Below are 23,388 nucleotides of genomic sequence, written 5' to 3'. Positions count from 1 at the left end.
CCCTGGCTCCAGCTTTACAATTATAACTCCAATGCCTTATGTTTGAACCCATTTCTATTTCTTCAGATTCTTTGTTTCTAAGAATATGATAAGCTAAAACCCCACCATAACTAAACAGCTGTGGGATATAGAAAATGAGAGAAAGAAAATGAGAGGAAGGGAGGGAGAAGTCTCATGAAGAGGCCGATAATACGAATTTTATGCCAGACGGGCCTGACCCTTTAGCTGGGTAAGCTAACATCCGCACCCTGCTCTACTGCGTACTAATAAGCACATTCACATGCATTACTTCGCCTCTGCTTTTCACGGGCTTATTCTATACCCTCTTGCACTTACTGCCGGCGGAAATTCTACTTTGATAGTGTTTGAGGGATAAATGGTCCCGCTGCTGGGCACAACCCCAGCTGGAGATGCCTGCAGTGGGCGGTATGAGCCCACTGTCTTCAAAGTTGCATTACAGAACTGAAATCAGCCTCACGTCTCCTGGAACAGGACTAGACCCACGTATCTTGATTTCACGGCAAAATGAGCTCCTTTTGAATGCGTTTTTATTTTAAAAACAAAATAACACGAAGTGAGAAAGGCAAACATACAGAGAGAACAAGCACAAGCAAGCTGAGGCAGCTAAGATCGGCCGGGCACTGTGTCTTGCATTTTCCTGTCCACTGTTCTTAATTTCACATAATTCTCAGAATAATCTTATGAAGTACGTATGACCATCCTCACTTTTTTTAATTTATTTTTTATTATTTTTTAAAGATTTTATTTATTTATTTGACAGAGAGAGACACAGCGAGAGAGGGAACACAAGCAGGGGGAGTGGGAGAGGGAGGAGCAGGCTTCCTGCAGAGCAGGGAGCCTGATGCGGGGCTCGATCCCAGGACCCTGGGATCATGACCTGAGCCCAAGGCAGCCGCTTAACGACTGAGCCACCCAGGCGCCCATCCTCACTTTTTAAATGAAACAAGTGAGGCCCAGGTAAGCAGCTCATGGCTACACAGGAAGTAGGAGGGCAATTTAACGTTCAGTAGTTTTCCAGTTTGGAGCCAGTTTGGGCAGAGATGAACCCATGTAGCCCTTTAGTCTGAGGAAAGGGATGGAGATCCCCTCTGGCTTACATGGAAGATTTCTCCCCTGATAAGGAAACTAGACACACATTAATGAAAACGTTTTTCTAAAAGGAAAAAAAAATATCTAACTTAGTCGATGCTGTCCTGGAAAGGAGTCAGAGGGGTGGAAGCTAACGGTCCTCCACCTGACTGACTTTCCTAGATCAATCAGTATGTATGTAAATGAGTACCCACCCTGGTGGGGATGAGTCAGCAAACACAATATCCCCCGGGCAGTTCCATCACAGCTGACGGACTCCAGAAAAAGACAGGAAAGGGCAGAGACAGTTTTACCAAGAAGTTTACAACGAGATTCTAGAACAGCCAGGGCTCTGAGACTCACTGCCACAAAGATTGGAACTCATCTTCTGAGTCCCCAATTCACTAATAATAACTCTCAATAAAGAAAGTTAACATGAACAATGATTTACAAACCTGATTTTTGTAGCATGCTGAGTTTCGGAGTCAATCAAGTAGGTAGAATATAAAACCCTGGCTCAGGACGACTGGACAAGGTCCTGCAGCTCAGTGAAATGCACAGGAACACAAATAATTCCTCCCTTGCAAAGTGGGGAGGTTCACCACTGTTCTATGTAGAGCACCTAGTCTCATACATGTGCTGGGAGATTATTTAATAAATAAATGACTCACAACCTAGGACGTAAGTATTATTACACATGACAGGTGAAGAAACAGAGTCAGAGCATCGACTTGATAAATGATCACTGAAAAATGACAGATAGGTTTTAAACACAGTGCCACCTCTAAGACAGCGACTGGTTTTATGCTTTAATGTCAGTTAGCTGGAGAGGGTGGGGAGGAAGCATATCTTAGGAGGTCACTCAAATCTTTGTTGATTCTGTACCTTGATATGAAATAACAGATGTGAATGCCTCTGGCAAAATATTTAGTTTAAAATATTAGATCAATAAACGGTAGTTTGCATTCTTAAGCAGAAAAGATGAGGAAGAAACAGACAAGCAGAAAGTGAACACTAGATGTCACTGCCATACTCCATTCTGCTCTGGAGTTTCTCCACAGACTGCGCACAGACAATAACTGACAGACCTAGCGAAAGTACAGAACAGAGGCCGCAGTAACTCAAGAGTAACTTGGGGAAATAGCACCATGACATAATGATCACAGTCAGGCTTTTCAATAAAAAATATAATCGGACACAAATTAAAATACATAAATTTATAAGAATCCAATTTGGTTGAATTAAACTATTTTTTTAAAATCAACTTTATAGACCATCTGGTACTATATAGAATGTTCTTTTATTCCTCTTACCTCATTTTGGGTACATCGCCTTAAGAGTTCATGCTGAAGTTCCTTTGCTTTTTCTACTCCAGAATCTAATAGGATCTTCATTCCTAAGCCTATACCATCACAAAGAGCATCCATGAAATCCTCCTAGAAAAAGTTTTTAAGCATTAAGTGGAAAACCCAGGTTTTATATTTAAAAATATATATAAAATAATTAAGTTATATTTTCTGCTTATTTTAGGACTATAGTAAGTTCCAAGTTTATTAAATTCAACTAAGGCTGGAATAAAAACAGTCTATAAGAAAATCTGTAATCTAGCATTCCACATATAACATGTAATAACGGATATCTGTCTGAGGGAGGTGGGCTAGATGGGTGATGGGTATTGAGGAGGGCACTAGTGATGAGCACTGGGTGTTGTATGTAAGTGATGAACCACTGAGTTCTACTCCAGAAACCAATATTGCACTGTATGTTAACTAAGTAAAATTTAAATTAAAAAAAAAAAAAAAGAATGTCATCTTAGGACGCTGTGTTGCTAGACTACAGTAACATTCTAATATAATACTATGTTTTCAATGGCATGAATACTTAAAGCAAGCAAATACAAATTTTCTAGAATTGTAGAGTTCTTTATGTGTTGATTGGCTGAGCAAACCCTCCAGAGTAGGTACCTATCATCAAAGCAAAGATCCAAAAGGCAAAGTGAACCAGAATTATCCAGTACATTTAACCAACTTAGATTGAAACAGGTTTAAATCATATTGCCAAATTATTAAAAGTATGAACTATTTTAAAATAAAAACAGCTTATCATGTTTAGTGATACTATTATCAGAAGTCTACACTGTTCCCTCAGATGAAGTCTTTCAAAACTAATATTACCAAATTACCTGAACACTGGCAGCCTTGTTGCTACTATTTTCCAGAAAATGCAGCTTGCTCCCTTTAAGAACGGCTAACTGTCCCACATACTTTACAGCTTGTTGTACAATTTGGATTATTTTCTTTTGAGCCTCCTTTACCATTGATGAGATATCTGAACAACATCCCTATAAAACAAAAATGGATCAGTATATCAGATACATGAGATTACAAACAGAGGTAAAGAAAAGACCGGAAAAGCAATTTGAAGAAAACAAATGCTGCATTCATTGATATAGTGACTATGCTTCATAAAAATCTCAGTTAGAATCAGAAAACATGCAACCCTGTAGCTACTAACGATAATAAAATGACTAGGATATAGCTTCTACCCTCAAAGACCTTACACCCTAGTAGGAGACCTAAGGCAAATAGGCAATCAACTAGATAGAAGACAGAAGCAATAAGTGAATGGTCCACACCAAAAAAGGGAAAAATATGGTGGCTCTTTTTTGCCTTTGAACTTTTCCTGTCCTAGTAGCCATCTGAAAGATGGTTAATAAAGATACTTTCTCTTCTCAGGGGAGAAGAAAGAGGAAAGGGAAGTGAAAGGGGGAAAAACAACCCTTCAACAAAAGGCTTCTACACCACAGTACACATGCCCAAGAGGAATGAGGAGGTGCCCCCCAAGCTCTTCTTTCTGTTACCTGCCAACTGTAGTGATTCTTCAGAATACTTTTCTTGGCTTGCTTTCTGGGCCATCCTCATGATACTGCTACAAGGTAGGAATTCTCAAACCACTTAGGTAAGAAGTATAGTTACTAAATTCAGTTTTGCCAACTTAAGTCTCTCCTGAGCTTGGTCTAATCTCCCCTTCAAGTTACCTCTTCTCTCCATCCTTGATTCCTTACATAAAACATTTCCCATAGGGCTATAGGTCATAACCCCTAAGTTAAGTTCAAAGTGTTCTTCCTAGAGAATGAAAAGAAGGAAAGAAACTACCTACCAGTTACTCTAATAGGTACTTTCTTATAACATCCATCCATCTGGTCCTCTACCTTGCCAGATAGACACTGTTATTTTTATTTTCCCAATGAGAAAATGGGGAGACTTAAAAAGTTAAGCATTTGCCAAAGGACAGAGAACTAATTTAGCATGCATTCAAAAAGGATTTCCAAATGCCAATAGTGGGTTTTGGGTTTTTTTCTGTTCCTGAACTGCCTCTAAAATCTAAGAGCCAACTAAGTATATCTCACACTCTCTTTTCCACCACAACCCCTCAACTAGCTTCCTTCTCCAGGCTCAAGCATAAGTCGGACTCTAAGGTTTTTGTTCCCCAGCTTTGCTCTCTGGCCAGCCTTCCCTTTCATTTTCATGGCTCTATGCTATCCAAGTATTTCCTTCATCTATCACTTCACCCATACCTGTTTGTAGCCCGCCTCTCTGTGCTAGGGTCATTCTCTTTCCTCACTGCTTATATCCAAAGTGATCCTTCATCCAGTGTGAATTTATAATTAATCCAGTAACAAGTATCCAACCGAGCATCTATCATAATGATGAGTCCTTGTGAAAAAAGGACTCTTAGCCCCTCTAACTGCCCAAATGTTACTGCCCATTGAGGTGTGTAGGTTTATAAATATGTTATATTAAAAGGCATTATAGGTGAAGTACAGGATTATCAGAAAAACAAATAAGAGAAATGCCTAACCAAGTCATGGGGAGACCCAGAAAAACCTCCTAGGGAAGAATAATGGACAATTAAAAATAAACATTTGATTTCAATTTGACTAGTTAGATTACTCAAACAAACATTTCCAAATCGTATCACGTAAATAGCCCACTAAGGAAGTATTTGATACAACTAACTTTTACTACAATAATAGAATGTAGAAAGTCTTTTGGTGGGCACAAAAACACAAGATTTGTTCAAACATTCTGGAACATTTTGTTATGAAGCAAAGTCACCCATTTTAAAAAATGAAACCTATCCCTTTTGGTGTTTTCATATCGGCTCCCCTCATATATTCAAGGAATTCTTTCTTTCTTCATTTTTTTAAAGATTTTATTTATTTAGAGAGAAAGAGTACGTGCATGCATGCACAAGCAGGGTAAGGGCAGAGGGAGAGGGAGAGAGAAAATCCTAAGCAGACTCCACACTGAACGCAGAGCCTAACACAAGGCTTGATCTCATGACCCTAAGATCATGACCTGAGCCAAAATCAAGAATTGGATGCTTAACTGACTCGGCCACCCAGGCGCCCCTATTCAAAGAATTCTTATGGAGGAGTTCACTGAAACGGTGGATGACTAGGTATTATCTAATATAAAATTCTCCATTTCTTCTGTAGTAATAGAATCCTTGATTTTCCACTAGGTATATAGCTGTCCAGAATAAAAAGTACATTCCCCAATAATACTTGTAACTAGATATGGTCATATGATGAAATTCTGGCCAAAGATATATAGAGAGAAATGTCATATGGAAATTTCCAGAAACTTCCCTTCTCTTTGGCCCTTCTCTTCTTTGTCACTTCTTCCATCCTGCTGCACTGAACTCAGACAGAGCTCCACCAACATGGTGGACCATGAAATAAAGGGCCATACTTTAGGCTTGGTAGAAGGGTGTACTGGAAGGAGCTTGGATCTCAAGAAGTAGACCAGAGGGGAGCCTGGGTGGCTCAGTTGTTAAGCATCTGCCTTTGGCTCAGGTCATGATCCCAGGGTCCTGGGATCGAGCCCCGCATCAGGCTCCCTGCTCCACGGGAAAGCCTGCTTCTCCCTCTCCCACTCCCCCTGCTTGTGTTCCCTCCCTCGCTGTGTCTCTCTCTGTCAAATAAATAAATAAAATCTTTAAAAAAAAAAAAAAAAAGAAGTGGACCAGAGCCACCATGCCTACTTCCAGATTTTATATGACAGAGAGTAAGCTTTTAGCTTACTTCTTCTTCAGAGCCAAGTCTAATCTCACTTGATAGAAGGTAAATAGAAAAAAAAATATATTTTCCTTGCCTGTACACCACCGGGCTTGTCACTAATTCAGCATGAGCTGAAACCCAGTACATAACCAGAGCAAGACTTCGCCTTTTCCCCCATCGCCATCACTGAGGACTAGCATAGAAGCATACACATAGTAAAGAGCATGAACTCTAGGCCCAAGACTGCCTGGGTTCAAATCCTAACTCTATCACTTACTGGTTATATATGTAGCATTGGATAGTCTGTCTACATATCCTTCACCTCCATTTCTTCATTTATAAAGTGGTGATTAGTAACAGTATCCACTCCTGAAGTTGTTACGAGAATTAAATGAGTTAATATTTGTAAATCACTGAGAACTCTTAGTGCCTGGCACAGAGGCCATAAACAACAAACAATTATAGAAAACCACAGTTTCAGAATTGCAAAACAGAAATTACTTCTGAAAATCCTACAGATCTAATTTTGGGGAAGATGCTGACAGGTCAATAAATACTTGCTGAATAAATGAATTCTTCAAATGAAAATCAGCAAATCAATTTACCTGCAAAAACAATTGTAAGTAGCCTCCTAGTTTTTTAACCTCTTGTCTCAATTCATCTTCAAGTCTTGCTGTGCTGGTACAAGGTGGAGTATCATTTAGCCAATGTTTGATTAGCACCACAAGCTGCTCAAAAGCACATGTGACCTGGATTGTAAATGCCTGGGTTGCTCGATCAGAAGAGAACACTTTGAAAGAAGAAGGAAAATTACTGGAAGAAATAATCTCCAGATAAAAGAACTCATATATGATCACCATTAAAACACTTTAGCATAGTCAGAAAATGCATGTGAAATGTGACAGTCATTCAAAAGAAAACATAGTGTGCAGAAAATAATCATTCATGTAAATTAATAAAAGCAGTAAGGTTGCTTACAGTTATCTTGACTTTCTTCATCTTGTTCTTCATGAGCTTTGGAAATGGCAAATAGCCCGTGATAAATTTTAAGAAAATTATTAATCAGGCTGTCTGCCATGGTTTTTTCTTCATCATAACTCTGTCCAAGAAAATCTAAGGATGACCCAATCAATTCTTTGCAAATTCCAGGAAGAAAAGATTCTGCTGAACTTGAGTAAATAGTGCTTGATTTCTCCAGTAAGCCTATATCAGTAGAAAATAGCCACCTTAAGCCTACTTTTCAGGCACAATATTTCCAAACAAACGTATTAATGCAAGCATATTATAGACTCATTGATCAGTAAATTCAAAGTAGGCTACTCTTATTTCAACGCATTCTTATTTCTATAAGCCAAAGTGAAAACACAATTCTAAAAAGGAGTCAATTAATCTCTCAGTGGAATCAATCCATAGGTTAGTAGTTCCTCAACCACAATACAGACAATGCAAATAAACTAAGTAACCATTGGTTTAATCTCCTTCCTTATTTACTTTTTGGGAACACCTAGGAAACTCTGAATTAGTGAAAACAATGGAAGTTACATGAAAAATAATATAGACATAATAAATATAAATATCATAATATAAATAATCTAATTAATTCATAAGCTGAAAGTGTAGGCAATACTAAAGCAAACTATTAAAAGGACTATCTCAATAGCTCTATTTTATACTGATTTCTTCTCTAGGCATACTGTAATCAAAATAGGCTAAAGCCAGTGATTATGTACAGTTAAGATATCACATCTCTGGGAGACAGACTTTCAGCATAATTTTCTTTTTTTTTTTTTTTAAAGATTTTATTTATTTATTTGAGAAAGAGAGAATGAGAGACAGAGAGCACGAGAGGGAAGAGGGTCAGAGGGAGAAGCAGACTCCCTGCTGAGCAGGGAGCCCAATGTGGGACTCGATCCCAGGACTCCAGGATCATGACCTGAGCTGAAGGCAGTTGCTTAACCAACTGAGCCACCCAGGCGCCCCTCAGCATAATTTTCTAAGCACTGTCCAAACCAGAAGTAAATGGAAATAGTTTGAAGAGCTCATATGGAGCCTCTGGAAATAATTTATACTGGAATGCTAACTCATGAGTATAATGATTCTCATTTAATAAACAAGATTATTTTTTCGGTCCAGTTCATAGATGATTAAACAGCAAACTAAAAGGAAGGTAGAATAAAGGCAAAGGGTGGGGACTAATAAGGGTCTAGAACAGGGGAGCTTGGCTGGCTCAGTCAGTAGAGCATGTGACTCTTGATCTCGGGGTCGTGAGTTTGAGCCCCATGTTCGGGGGAAGAGTTTACTTAAAAAAACAAAACAAAATAAAAAGCATTTTTAAAAAAGAGTCTAGACCAAAGATAAGAATTTGATTTGGGAAGAGAAAAAAAGAAAAGTTACAAAATGCAAAGCTTGGGTGCCTGGGTGGCTCAGTTGGTTGGGCGACTGCCTTCAGCTCAGGTCATGATCCTGGAGTTCCAGGATCGAGTCCCGCATCGGGCTCCCTGCTCGGCAGGGAGTCTGCTTCTCCCTCTGACCCCCCCCCCTCATGTGCTCTCTCTCTCATTCTCTCTCTCAAATAAATAAATAAAATCTTTAAAAAAACAACAACAACAAAATGCAAAGCTCTATCACTGTAGGGTAATAGTATCATAATGATGATAATGATAATATTCTAGTCATCATGAGCAGTTAACAATATATTCTTTGTTTAAGAAGATAATGATGTTAATGCATTCTAAAATCCAGCATCAACATTTTAAAAAGCCTTGCAAAACTCTAGTTAAAAGTATGGCACTTAAGGTGAGAAGTTAGGACACTTGCTCAACTTCCCAGAGCTGCACTGTGCACCATCCAGAGGTCCATGGCTGCCTGGGCAGGTTCATACTAAAGACACATGTGGTTTCTGTTTCCCTCTTTGAAAACTGCAAACAAGCAAAGACCTCTTGTATTTTATTTAATTTTTAAATATGGCCCTTAAAAAAGACAGCTTTAAATTATCCGGAAAAATTACTTTTGTAAAACATCTTACTCTCAAATAATACTGAGTAAATAACTTGATACCACAGATATATAACCTTTTATTATGCTGGTAAACAAAAAGCTGACCCCTTGCTTTGTTTTCCCTTAGATTAAACAAGTAATTATCTTCCTAAAAGGTAATTTTATGATTAAAAAGAAGCTTAATTTATTTTAAAGTCAAGATGAGCTACAGTTTCTTTCCTGACTACTTCTATTCCATTAATGCTATTATCAAATAGATTATTACATTACACGGTAACTTTAATTTTTTGTTTACTAAGGTATATAGCCTATAAAGTGTGCATGTCTTAAGTGTTACAGCTTATCGTTTTTACATGTGTGTACGCCCCCACTTAGATCAACGTGTACAAGGTGTCCACAATGGCATTCCAACAGGTGTCTGTCATTTTGAGCCACTGTTCTATTCTGAACTACTCTGGCTTCTGTCATCATACATTAGTTCTTCAGCTTCATAGAAATATAATCATACAGTATCTACTTATTATCTGCTTGCTTTCACTCCATATAATGTTTTTGGGATTCATCCAGGTTGTTGAGTGAAACAGTCATTGGTTCTTCTTTATTGCTGTGTAGTGACCCACTGCCACCTGGTAGGCATTTAAATTATTACAGGTAGCTAGCTACACATGCAAATTTGCAGTGTGTGTGTGTGTATATATATATATATATATATATATACACACATACATATATATAATGTATATTTCCCCTCTATAGGAAAATTAATGTTGTAATCCATATTCACATAAAATAATTATGACTGGAAAAATTCCTATAGCTTTTTCTTTTAAACGTTTTTTCACATTTGAATTAGCTACTCTACTAAAAGGCTTTGAAATAAATCACATAGCACACAATTTTAGACATGGAAAGGGCCACCCAGCCCACCCCCTTCACTTTATAAAGAAAATGGAAACTTGTAGAAGATGAAATGATTTGCATAAGAACATGAAACAAGGTAGTAATTGAGCCAGGACTTGATGCTTTTTTCAGTATATAAGAAAATTTGATGAAAAAATACCTGATGAATGGGAAGAATGCAAATTCTGAATTGGGTGGGCTTGTATATCATGTAAACAACCAGAAATTCTTCTATTCTTCATCAAGCTCCTGCTCCTAAAAAAAGATAAACCATAAGATTAGTGGTTATGTACTACATGGAGTAATAATATTCAGAATATTCTTGGGGTGCCTGGGTGGCTCAGTTGGTTAAGCGTCTGCCTTTGGCTCAGGTCATGATCCCAGGGTCCTGGGATCGAGCCCCATATCGGGCTCCCTGCTCAGTGGGGACTCTGCTTCTCCCTCTCCCTCTGCCCCTCCCCACTGCTTGTGCTCTCTCTCAAATAAATAAATAAAATCTTTTTTAAAAAAGAATATTCTTAATTCTCTAAAGAAAATTGGTATGCAGGTGTGTGTTTTCTGTGGAAACATTTTCATCAAGAAATAGTTAAATTCATTTGGTTTATTAAGCAAGAACTTCACTATTTATAGGTATTATTCTAAGAATATAGTAAATTAATTAAATGGAATACATATTTGTAGAATACTCCTATTTACAGGCTCTAGATACTATGGTTAAACACAGGAAACATGGTTTCTGGGCTCACTGAACTTAAGGTCCATAGGAAAAGAGAGAAATTAGGCAAATAAGTGCAATAAAGTGATATGTCACGAGAACAGAGCATGCTCTGCTGGAGAGGAACTTGACCTGGCCCAAGGAGTTGGGAGGGCCTCCTGGAACAATGACACTGAAGGATGCACAGGAGTTAGCCAAACGGAGAGGCAGGTTTGGGAAGGAGGGAAGAGTGGTTCGGACACAGGCACCAGGATGTGGGAAGACCCCATGATAAGAGAAAAGTACGGCGCATGTAAGGACCAAGCGAGATTCAGAAGGACTGCAGTCTAGGACAGGGGAGAGGAGCAACGCGGGGGTAGTGTGGGGGTGTGCAGGCGCCAGCCGCCTGAGGCTGACCCTGGATGCCAATTAAGGAGGCTTGGATTTTATCCTGAGAATATCCTGGGAAAGATTCTAAACAAGGAAATGATCTAGGTAAATGAACATTCAAGTAAGCACTTGCTACACAGTGTGAAAAGCAGAATGCCTGTGAAGTGTAGCAGTAACACAAACGGAGGGAATGATATCTTCACTCGCTCTTTCTGCTTTTTCCCTCAGCCTATAAAACCACTCAGATCTCTGCCTGGAGTGTGACTGACTGGCTGTCTAGCTGTTACTCCTTCTTCCTAACTGCTACTGGAAAAAGCAGCCTACTTCCAGATTGCCATTCATCTGCCAATTTTCTAAACTCCAACTCCAGCCCTCATTATATCAGTGAAGCTCCTTGAGCTGTGACCTAGATCTAAATCTAGGGGATGGATCCTTTGGAGTCTTTTTCCTAACAGAACTCTCTATTACCGTCGGCCACTCAAAGAAAAATACTATTTGTTGAAAAGACTGCTAAACAGAAACCAATTCCATCTGTAGTCATCTAAATGTTTCAAATATATTTTTCCCCATGAATTCCTATATGAAAAACACAGAAATATGACTGATAACAGGGAGAGGAAATATCAACTCTCAATATGATAACAGGAAGAAGAAATATCAATTCTCAAAGGTAACAGTTTCTTGTGCTTAGGTCTGAAAGGAAAGGGTACATTTTTTTTTAATTTTTATTTTTTAAAGATTTTATTTATTTATTTGACAGAGAGATAGAAGAGCACAAGCAGAGGGAGTGGCAGAGGGAGAGGGAGAAGCAGGCTCTGCACTGAGCAGGGAACCCGATGCGGGACTCGATCCCAGGACCCTGAGATCATGACCTGAGCCGAAGGCAGACGTTTAACCATCTGAGCCACCCAGGTGCCCCCAGGAAAGGGTACATTATTACAGTAAGTCTAAACTAGGAAAACTTATTCTTCCAACACCATCACAGTTAAACAATGTTTAAACTCAAATAAAATGCTTGTCATTCTTTTTAAAGAATTTTTACTTAACCTCAGGGGCATTTTACTTTTAACCGTCCACAGGACGTATCAAAATTTATAGGCAGCCAAACCAGTCTGTTTTGTCACAGAGAGCCTATGGCATATGGTTGCCTGGCAGTGGTTCCATAATTAAGAATCTGTCAGTGTTTCCATTACCTGCAGGCGTTCTCAGAGTTTGCAGGTCTGTCATAAACATTCTTACAAGGTTGAAACTTCATATACAAGGCCTCTGACCAAGAGCAATTCATTTTTTTTAAATATGATACTTTTAAATTATAGAAGTTCTCAAGAAAACATCTCTACCAAATGAAAACACCTAATTTCAACATCTTAAAAAAATATCAAAAGAAGTTTTAATTTTTTGGTAATAATTTAAACTTTTGTTGGTTCCCTAGTTATTAACCTAGAAGTTAGCAGAAAATAAGATGTAAATCACCAACTTTCAATAAGCTAAATTTTTTTTTTTTTAAGATTTTATTTATTTATTTGACAGAGAGAGACACAGAGAGAGAGGGAACACAAGCAAGGGGGAGTGGGAGAGGGAGAAGCGGGCTTCCCGCCGAGCAGGGAGCCCGATGCGGAGCTCGATCCCTGGACCCTGGGATCACAACCTGAGCCGAAGGCAGATGCTTAACTGACCGAGCCACCCAGGCGCCCCAATAAGCTAAAATTTTTATGTTCATTATTTTTAATTAGTTTTTAAAATTCAAGTATAATTAACATATAGTGTGTTATATTAGTTTCAGGTGTACAATATAGTGATTCAACAATTATATATATTGCTCAGTGTTCATCACAATAAGCGTCCTCTTCATCCCCTTCACCTATTTCACTCATCCCGTCACTCCCTGATGTTCATTAATTATTAATGCTCATACTGTGATCCATAATTCTAAGTACACCAAGTTTGTATCTGTTTATAATAAAATATAATAAGAAACCAGTATTATAAAATCTAACAGGATTTACAAATCACCGTCTGATGAATTTGTAGTTCTGGTCTGAATTTTTGGGAGGTTTATGTTACTCCAGGTTAGCTTAAGTACCCCAAGCCCTTCTGCCCAATTTCCCCCAAGGGCCATCTTTAGCTCATTTTGGAGAACCCAACACTGTTTTGAAGTCCTCAAGATAAATCACCTGAAGATATCACTATCTGTTTATTGGTATTAAATCAGAAATAAGATCCCCTCTGTAGTCCACGATTTAATCTTACTTAGCACATACAAGCACCCAATAATAAGAACTGCCATTTATTCAACACCTATCCACTGCAGTGGGAGTTCTACATACTTTATCTCTAATCCTTAGAACTACTTCACGACATCATCATCAGTCCCATGGTGGTCATAGTAGAAGTAGCAGGAGAAGCAATTGTTTTTATATATGACCTCACTTAAACTTAGCAATAGGCTCTGTAGAAAAGATATGTATTATTGTCTCCATCTTATAGATGAGAAAACTGAAGTCTAAAGATGTAATGTCACTTGCCCATGGCTGCACTCGGCATAAATCACTCTATTATACACCTGAAACTAATATAATACTGTATGCTAATTATACTGGAATTAAAATTAAAAACTTAATGAAAAAAAGTTAGAACCTAGGACTCTGACATGAGCCTGTGACTTTTTTATTAGAGTACATTGTAGGGGATACAGATGTGTATCTTATGCTCAAGGAACTCAGAATCTGTTTAAAGGAAATGCTTTGTATTTCTCTTAGCTTGAAATACACAGCTGTTATGTACATAACATATAAGATAACATGTATCGATTATTATTTCTTGGCTATTTCTTACTGTACCTTAGCAGTTACCATGAAGCAAATAGAACAGAGGTAACAGGAGGAAGAGTTGCTCTAAAGTAGTTCCATCTCTTTGAAATTTTATAAATGGGTTTAAAATAAGCATAGTCAAAAACAAGAAAGGCCCAAAAAGGTCTGGAAACCCAATGAATTCTGAGCTGCAGCTTAAGGTGATGAAGTTAAAAAAAAAGAGAGAGAGAGAGATTTAACCAGAAAGATTCTGTTTTGATGCAACAGAGATGCAATATGGCGTAGCAGTCAAGAAAATCAGGCCCTTTGGAGTCACTCAATCCTGGATTTGAGTACCAGCTCTTCCTTTATCAGCTCTGTGAATTTGGACAACTTATAACCTCTTTAAATCTTCAGCCCCTTCATCTGTAAAAGGTGGGTAATGACAGCACTAACCTCATAGTTTTGTGTAAGAACTACATGAGATAATACTTAGCAAGCACCCAGTCAATGTTCTTGATAATGATGATGCTTCTGTTGGATGGATGAATGCCACTGACTCTTACATCCTGAAATATCCCAAATCCCTCCTTCCAAGTTCTAGACCTGAATATATGCACTTGGATGTTCCCTGGGAATCTCAAGCTCATCGTGTTCAAAAATAAACTCATCTGACCCTTCACATCAGGGAACACCACCTTCCCTTAGCCAGTCACCCTTGTTAGACAGGGATTCACCCTTGAGCCCTTTATCACCCTCAACTCCACAGCTAGCCAAGTCCTTATTGATTCTTCCTCTTGAATATGTATAAAACCAGACTTTCCTCTCCAGTCCTTCTGCCTGACCTGATTTTGGGTCTTTATCAACTGTTCTTCTAGTTTCTTCAATTCCTGGTCTTCAGGACAGAGAGTATTTTTTATTCATCTTTGTATCCTCAAGAAATAGCAGACAGTAGTCTTGTTTCAAAACCAAATGAAGAAGTATTTATTTAAAAAGAAGTCTTTGTTTAAAAACCAAACTAAGCAGCTAAATTGGTTCCAAGACCAAGGCCTTTCTATTATACCATTTTGCCCCTCTGTAATCTAAGCATCTGAGGTCTAAACGGAACTAGTTTTTCCTTGAAAAGCATCTATTCACTGTGGAAGTCTTTTATGCTTTTAGTTAATAAGCAGCATTTGTCATATACAGAAGTTCTCTATCATCATGATTTATTCTTCTGTGGTGCTAACTTGACAGCATTTGAAGTTCTATAACTTACAATAAAATATCATAGAATATGCCAAGTTCTTGAAAAAGGGTAATTTAAAAGTAATAAAAACTATTCATTTTTATAGGAAATTAGATTTATGCTATTCTAAGTCGCTCTTAAGACTTATATGGTGAGATGCTGACCATTTTTGTTCCTATTCTAACTGACTGATATAAACAATTTAATGCCCCAAGTGCTGTAATTTGATCAGTAACATACTATTTCTCTTATATTACTGGGTTCCCTGCACAGACATATCCATTATGACAATAGATAGTTCTTTTAAAATAAGGAAATGATATATATATATGTATACCCAGAACAAAAACAACAATAACAAAATGTCTTTACCTCCTTCTAGAAAAAGAAGAAACTGGTGCATTTGTAATGTCAGGTTCCCATTCATCTTCAGGATCACAAAAGACATCTTCACTCTTGTTACTATTATTACTCTAAGAAAAATAAAATATATGGTTTCTATTAATTTGGGTTAAAAAATGTTTAGCAACTGGGGCACCTGGGTGGCGCAGTTGGTTAAGCGTCTGCCTCCAGCTCAGGTCATGATCCTGGGGTCCTGGGATTGAGCCCTGCACTGGACTCCCCGCTCAGCGGAGAGTCTGCTTCTCCCTCTCCCTCTGTCCCTCCTCCAGCTCATGTTCTCTCTCTCTCTCAAATAAATAAAATCTTTTAAAACATGTTTAGCAATTAAGAGAAAACAAAAATTTAAATTTGTTACATTTAAAATTAAAAAATTAGCAAAATTACAGGTTGTCTGGCAGAAGTCTAAAAATATCACATTTTGGGGTGCCTGGGTGGCTCAGTCAGTTAAGCATCCGACTCTTCATTTCAGCTCAGGTCATGATCTCAGAGACCTGAGATTGAGCGCCGCATTGGGCTCTGCACTCAGCAGGGAGTCTGTTTGAGATTCTCTCTCTTCCTCTCCCTCTGCCCCTCCCCCCACTCGCACTCTCTAATAAATAAATCTTAAAAATATCACATTCCTGACAAAACAAAAAATCAAGCACATGATGCTAGAAATTGTATTGAAAGAGCTCTACTAATAAAAGCACAGAAATCATTAAATGATTAAAAAACATAAACTTGGGATATAGAAGACAGTAAAAACAGAAAAGATAAATCCTCAGTAGAAAAATAAAAGAAGGGGGGTTGGGCAATGTGTTAGCCTGGTGATGGGTATTAAGGAGGGCATGTACTGAATGGAGCACTGGGTGTTATACGCAAACAATGAATCATTGAATACTACATCAAAAACTAATGATGCAATATATGGTGACAAACATAACATAATAAAATTAAATTAAAAAAAAGAAAAAGAAAAGAATAATCTGACAACATTAAGATTCAATCACTCCCTGGTCGAATATATTAATCATGATAATAATCTGAATTTTAAGTATTTGAAGTAATATTAATTATAGTTCTAGCAAAATACTATACATACAGAGCTTGATTTGAAATAGTATAATTATATAGAAAAATAATCAAAGAATATTGCAAGAGTTGAAAGTAGGAAGTAAGATAATAATGGTTAAGTCACCTACCACATTTTAATGTATATGATAAGGCAAGAATGATCAAATGACTTCAATACAGTTTTTTTGTTGCTCTAATTACACAAGCAATCCACATTCATTGTAGGAAATTTGGAAATTATTAACACGTATAAACACACAAAAGTGTAACCACTCACAAACCCATCATTTAGAGATAAACACTCAGTTCCTTTCAGTCTTTTTGGATTTCCTGTTATGAATAATATACCTTGCATTCCTGGAATTAACCCTACTTGATCATGGTATAAGTATTCTTTGAGTATATCTTTGGGTTTGATTTACTGACCTTTCTTTCTTCCTTCCTTTCTTTTTTTAAGATTTATGTATTTATTGGCGAGAGAGAGAGTTCATGCAGGGGGGAGGGACAGAGAGAGAGGGAGAAAGAGAATCCCAAGCAGACTCTGAGCTGAGCACGGAGCCCGACACAGGGCTTGATCTCACAACCCTGAGATCAGGACCTGAGCCAAAACCAAGAGTCAGACACTTAACCAATTGCACCACCCAGGCACCCCTGATTTACTGACATTTTATTCAGGATTTTTATAGCTATGTTCATATGAAGATTGGTTTGTAATTCTCTTATGAATCATCTTTTCAGTTTTTGTGGTTTTTGTTTGGTTTGATTTTAATTGGTTAGGTTAGCATCATAACTGTGATACTTTATATCCTTTGCTATGTTCCAGAATAGTTGAAACACAATCATATTTATCTGTTCTCTTATTTACTTATTTATTTTTTTAAGTACGCTCTACACCCAAATGGGGCTTGAACTCATGACCCTGAGATCAATAGTCACATCCTCTACCGACTGAGCCAGCCAGGCACCCCTGTTCTTCAGTGGTTTAAAAAAGCTTCCCCATGGGGCACCTGGGTGGCTCAGTCATTAAACATCTGCCTTTGGCTCGGGTCATGATCCCGGGGTCCTGGGATCGAGTCTCACATCGGGCTCCCTGCTCGGCGGGAAGCCTGCTTCTCCCTCTCCCACTCCCCCTGCTTGTGTTCCCTCTCTCGCTGGGTAACTTTCTGTCAAATAAATAAATAAAATCTTAAAAAAAAACCAAAACCTTCCCCATAAAACTGATTGGGAGCCACACCTTTTCTTTACAGTTTTTGTTTTTCTTTTTGAGACTAATTTGTTGACAAACTTTTCAATTTATTGCATGGTTATTCATCCATTAAGCTAAATTTCGTAACTGATCTTTTTCTAGGAAGTCTTTTCTTTCTAGAAAATTATAAAATTTATTAGCGTAAAGTTTTACATGTAAAATAATTTTTAAATGCTTTTGTTATCTTTGTATAAATGCCATTGCCCATTCCTAAAATCACATGTTCATCTTTTTAAAGAACCAGAGCTTGAGTTTAATTTCTAATTTGTCAATGATTGCTTTTATTTTTAATCATTCCTTCATTTGCTTTCCTTTGTTTTATTTTGTTATTTTCTAGATTGAGTTAACTAGTTTTTTTTCATTTTTCCATTACACGAATCAAACATTAAGGATATAATTTGACAGCATCCTGTGTAAGCTTTTACATATATCTCCATTATTGTTATATCTAAGTAGTATAGAATATAATTCTATATAGAGTCACATTATATAAAGGTGAGATATTTAACAAATAGTAGCAACAATTTAATACATATTACAACTATTTATTAAATGCTTTAGGGATACTAAAATAATCATATGGAGAAAAATTACTTTTACATCCATACCTCTCACAATATACTATAACAAATTCTATGTGACTCACAGAGGTAAATGTTTACAAAAAATTAAAAGTAAACAGAGAAATGGACTATATTTCAGTAAGAAGATCTCCAGATTAATAGAAAGATTCAAATATACCAGATTTAAAATGCCTGTATAACAAAATAAAACCAAGAAAAAAGTGTAATCAGGAAAAAAATTATTATAAATATAAAATAAAGGTTTACTATCAAAATATGTTAGAACTTTTGTAGACATATTAGTTCATTACCCATATTTCAAAAGTGTGAGTAAAATTCAAAGGACATGAACACATACTTTACCTATAAAGAAACAAAGAGTCAAATCCTCAGATTCACTAATTATTAATACATAAATTAAAACAAACTGGTAACATTGGTAAATGGCAATATTTCTGACAAGTAATTGTTATTGAGCATCAAAATGTAATAAAAAATCATATTTTGGGGTACCATTTTAGAAAAGAGAAAACAAGGAAGAAGATACTAAAAACTAATATGTGTAAGGATATTTTTAGTTCTATTAAAATAGCAAACAACTGGTAACACCGAAAAGCACAGCAATGGGGAAATGTAATTATGTAAAAATGCACATTATAGGCACTGAAGATAATTACAAATGATGCAAAGTGCTTTATATCTATCAAATTTCTTCTTCTCTTAAGCTTAAATCTAAAATCTTGAAAACACACAATTATAACTGTGAACAGATTCAGCACTAAATTTCTCTATTACAGGTATAACTATATTAATCAATAAAACCCCATCTACAGGCAAAAGTAAAGTAAACATACATAATTGTTAATATTGGTTGGTTTGGGTAATATAAATTGCCTTTTCCTTTATTTGCCAAATTTTCTTTACTGAGAACACGTCACTTTTATATTTTTTATTTCAAAAATTTACAGAGATTTTAATAATATTCCAAACCTCATAAAGTTCTTTCATTGCTGCAAGCTTAGATTCAAACTTTTCCAGACTCCAGAAAGTTGAGATCCCTAGTTGTAGGTTACGAACACGAACAGAAGTGTCAGAACTACTTCCTTTATCTGATACGTCATGTCTGAAAGAAAAACCAAAGAAAAATGCTTATCCTAAAACATACATACCCATTTATAAGAGTTTTCTGAATTAAAATAACTTCCATAAAAATTCAGTCCACTGATTAAATCTTTCCATTGTTAAGCATTTTTATTACAATGAAAAATCATGTCTAGCATATACTATATAAAAATAATTTCTTATATAAAAATTTTAAAAATCAAATTCTAATTAGGTATATTTCCTTCCAAACATGTAATACTAGTAAACTTGCAACTCAAAAGAAGCTAAGTAGGGGCGCCTGGATGGCTCAGTCGTTAAGCATCTGCCTTCGGCTCAGGTTGTGATCCCAGGGTCCTGGGATCGAGCCCCACATCGGGCTCCCTGCTCCGCGGGAAGCCTGCTTCTCCCTCTCCCATTCCCCCTGCTTGTGTTCCCTCTCTCACTGTGTCTCTCTCTGTCAAATAAATAAATAAAATCTTTTTTAAAAAGAAGTAAATTCCTAAAACACCTAAAATTATTCTGTTTATAAAATTACTTATTTTATAAACATACTTCGTATATTTAGTATGGTATGTTAATTGTTGAAAGTCTTTTACTCCAGAGTGAGCTCTAAAGGGGAGTCAAAATGTGTCACTGGGAATTCTGACACTGTTCTCTCCTAGACAGGCAATATAGATACTATGTCCTTGCAGAAATTAAATTTAGAAAGCAATCATATGAAGGTCAGTTAGTTTAAAACAAAGAATTACTTTATAATTAGGCTAATAAATTGCTCACCTGCCAAAAACATAACATTTTTTAAATTTGCTGCTGATGGCATTGGCTTCCTGAATCATCATTGAGAGTTTCATGGAGCTCCAATTGGTCTGAACTAGTAGAAAACACACAGAGATGATTCAAAAACCATCTATGAGCCCTGACTTATATCACTAGGCAGAACAACTCCTGAAAAAAAAAAATATTGATTTTAAATAAATGGTTTTAACTATTGCAGAAAGTAAGGGCAATATTTGAGTGGCTTCTCCTCAAGCCTGACATAAAATATTCTTCATAGAAAATGATGTCTTTCACCTGTGGAGACACAGTAAAGAAACTGAAAGTGATGTAGAAAGTTGATACAGAAAGGATTTTGTAAGAGAGGAAATGCCAAAGACAATGCTTTGTCTCCTAATATCTTTAAATATTTTTTTCTGATTAATTTTTTTCTTAATTTCTAATTTGTTTAAAGTATTGGGTAAAGCATACTACAGCCTTACTTATATAGAACCACAATCCTTTTTTATTTTGCCTGAAAATTAAAACAAACAAACACATATTTCAGGACATCAAAACAAAAATGGGAAATAATTTGGCCACAATTCCATTTTCCTAATTTAAAATTAAAATTTTATCATAAATATTTTCTATATCACCCAAATTTATCACCAATTTTCCATCAGAACACTTTTTTGAAAGGATAAAATTCATTATACACATGCTTAAAAAAACAAGTATTCATTGCAAGACCCTGTTTTTAGGCTCTAAGAAGAATAAAAAGATGTATTAGTAAATGTATTTATTTACTTCTTACAACAGATATAACAAGCATTAATAGTTTCAGATTTATTTAAAAATAGAAGTTATACAATACAATACAACTACAAAGTATTCTTGCTAAAAATTTGAATCAGAATCTGACAGGCCTGAAGAAATAGCTCTACCATTTTATAGGGAATATAGGGGCAGAGGAACCTGTTAAGCAACACCATGTAGATACAACAGCAAGATCCAGAATGTGGGAAACTACAGGATAAATAACCTGATTTCTTCAATAAGCAAATTACAAGAGGAAGGAGAGAGATAAGAAAGGCAAATTTATGGATTAAGAGACTTAAAAAGGGGCACCTGGGTCACTCAGTCTGTTAAGCATCCCACTCTTGGTTTTGGCTCAGGTGGTGATCTCATGGGTCATGGGATGTCACTTTGGGCTCTGTGCTCAGCAGGGAGTCTGCTTGGGCCTTCTTTCCCTCTGCCCCTCCCCCACCCACTTGTGCTCTTGCTCACTCTCTAAAATAAATAAATGAATAAATAAATAAATAAATAAATAAATAAATATTTTTAATAAAAATGGGGCTGCCTGGCTGGCACAGTAGGTAGAGCATGTGACTCTTAATCTCAAGTGAGTTCAAGCCCCACTTTGGACGTGGAGCCTACTTAATAAAAATGAAAAATAAATATAAAGAGACTTAGGGGCACCTGGGTTACTCAGTTGGTTAAGCGTGTCTGACTCTTGCTTTCGGCTCAGGTTGTGATCTCAGGGTCCTGAGATCGAGCCACGAGTCAGGCTCTGTGTTCAGCTCCGAGTCTGCTTGAGATTCTCTCTCTCTCCCTCTGCCCCACCCCCCCATCCCTGCTCACGCAGGCACTCTCCCTCTCTCTCTAAAATAAATAAATAAATCTTTAAAAATAATAATAAAAAAATAAAATAAGACTTACAAGGCATATCTACCAAACATAATGTGTGGATCATGTTTGTATCCTGACTCAAACAAACAAGATATAAAAAAAAATGTATGGGAAAATTGAATGTAGGCTAGAAATCTGATGAGTATAAGAAATTATTATTCATATTTTTAGGTTTGATAAAAATATCATGGTTATGCTTAAAGAGTGACAGAGAAAGACAGAAAAGAGAGTCCTTATCCAATGCAGAGATACAGTGAAGTATTTACAGATCAAATGATATGATGTCTTGGATTTGCTCCACAACAGTCCAGGGAGGCGAGGGGGCTGGGTACAGCCAGAACAAGACCGAACATGTGTTAGAAATTGCTGAAGTTGGATGATAAGTATATAAGAGTCTGTTGTAGTAACCTCTTTACTTTTAGAGTTTGTTTGAAATTTTCCATAATGAGAAAAAGTCATTAAAAACATGCCATGTTCTATACAGCAATATAGAATTATACACAAAAAATAACATCTAAGTGAAAAAGAAGATGAAGTACCCAATGATTTAGTCCAATCTAGATGTAAGACCTAAAATATTAGAATAAGAGACTGCATTTTTAAAAACATGTTACACATTAAAGTATCACTTGAAATTTTATTTACTATTTGCTTATGTAACTAAATATTCTAAAAACTGAATATTCTGAAACAATCAGGCATACAAATTTATTTAGATCCAAAAAGGTCAGCAACATCCAGAATAAACCATTTTTAATATATAAAGGCAACCAACGCTAACATTTTAGTAATTATATCATAAGAAATAACATACACAAAACTTTAGAAAATGCCTGCTAAAATCATCATATACTCACTTAAAAAAGTTTTATCTCTATTACTTTGATTTTGCTGTAGTATTTGTACTTCTTTAGCAATTTTTTGCTTCTCAGTTTCTAAAGCTTCCAGAATTCTTGCATGGCGGATGCTATGGTCTTCTAAAGCCTAATTGATATTTATTCATATAGACACATACATGAAAATATACAAAGAGAGAAATTATAATTGATAATGGTAACACAGCATACTTAAACTTCATTTTACAGTACACGTTTTTATTAAGCATACAAGGCCTTTAAAAAGTGATTTATAAAATATCTTTATAAAATTTGACGCCATAACAAAATCATTAGGAATTTTTGATGACATAAATTAATCTTATTCTTCCCATTGACAGGAAGTAAAAAAACCTTTAGGGAAAAAAAAAGGGAGAGAGAGAGAAAAAACTGCTCAAAAGAGCCCACATTCAAGAACATTTGTTGACCAAATAAAGTTAAATTTAAAAGACACCACAAAAACCTTATTTGCCACAAAGAGACCTTATAACAGCCCATTTATAATTACTGTTTTCAAGATTTAAACAGCTCTGTTTTTTCTTCTAAAA

General features: G+C 36.4%; 1 protein-coding gene across 1 annotated transcript in view; it reads right to left on the bottom strand.

Moving 5' to 3' along the window:
- Nucleotides 1-23,388, bottom strand: part of KIF14 (kinesin family member 14) — a 54,877-nt gene that overhangs the window by 5,066 nt on the left and 26,423 nt on the right. Inside the window, exons 18-26 of the mRNA XM_035010373.1 lie at nucleotides 22,823-22,949; nucleotides 20,298-20,391; nucleotides 19,407-19,539; nucleotides 15,525-15,625; nucleotides 10,212-10,306; nucleotides 7,133-7,357; nucleotides 6,760-6,944; nucleotides 3,272-3,430; nucleotides 2,403-2,525 (exon numbers count right to left, since the gene is read on the bottom strand). Coding sequence (XP_034866264.1) covers nucleotides 2,403-2,525; nucleotides 3,272-3,430; nucleotides 6,760-6,944; nucleotides 7,133-7,357; nucleotides 10,212-10,306; nucleotides 15,525-15,625; nucleotides 19,407-19,539; nucleotides 20,298-20,391; nucleotides 22,823-22,949 — 1,242 coding nt within the window. The remainder of the gene's footprint in view (nucleotides 1-2,402; nucleotides 2,526-3,271; nucleotides 3,431-6,759; nucleotides 6,945-7,132; nucleotides 7,358-10,211; nucleotides 10,307-15,524; nucleotides 15,626-19,406; nucleotides 19,540-20,297; nucleotides 20,392-22,822; nucleotides 22,950-23,388) is intronic.

The sequence above is a fragment of the Mirounga leonina genome, unplaced genomic scaffold, assembly GCF_011800145.1.
Source record: "Mirounga leonina isolate KUSES-001 unplaced genomic scaffold, KU_Mleo_1.0 Mir_154, whole genome shotgun sequence".
NCBI classification, from domain to species: domain Eukaryota; kingdom Metazoa; phylum Chordata; class Mammalia; order Carnivora; family Phocidae; genus Mirounga; species Mirounga leonina.
This window is presented reverse-complemented; position numbering and strand designations above follow the sequence as displayed.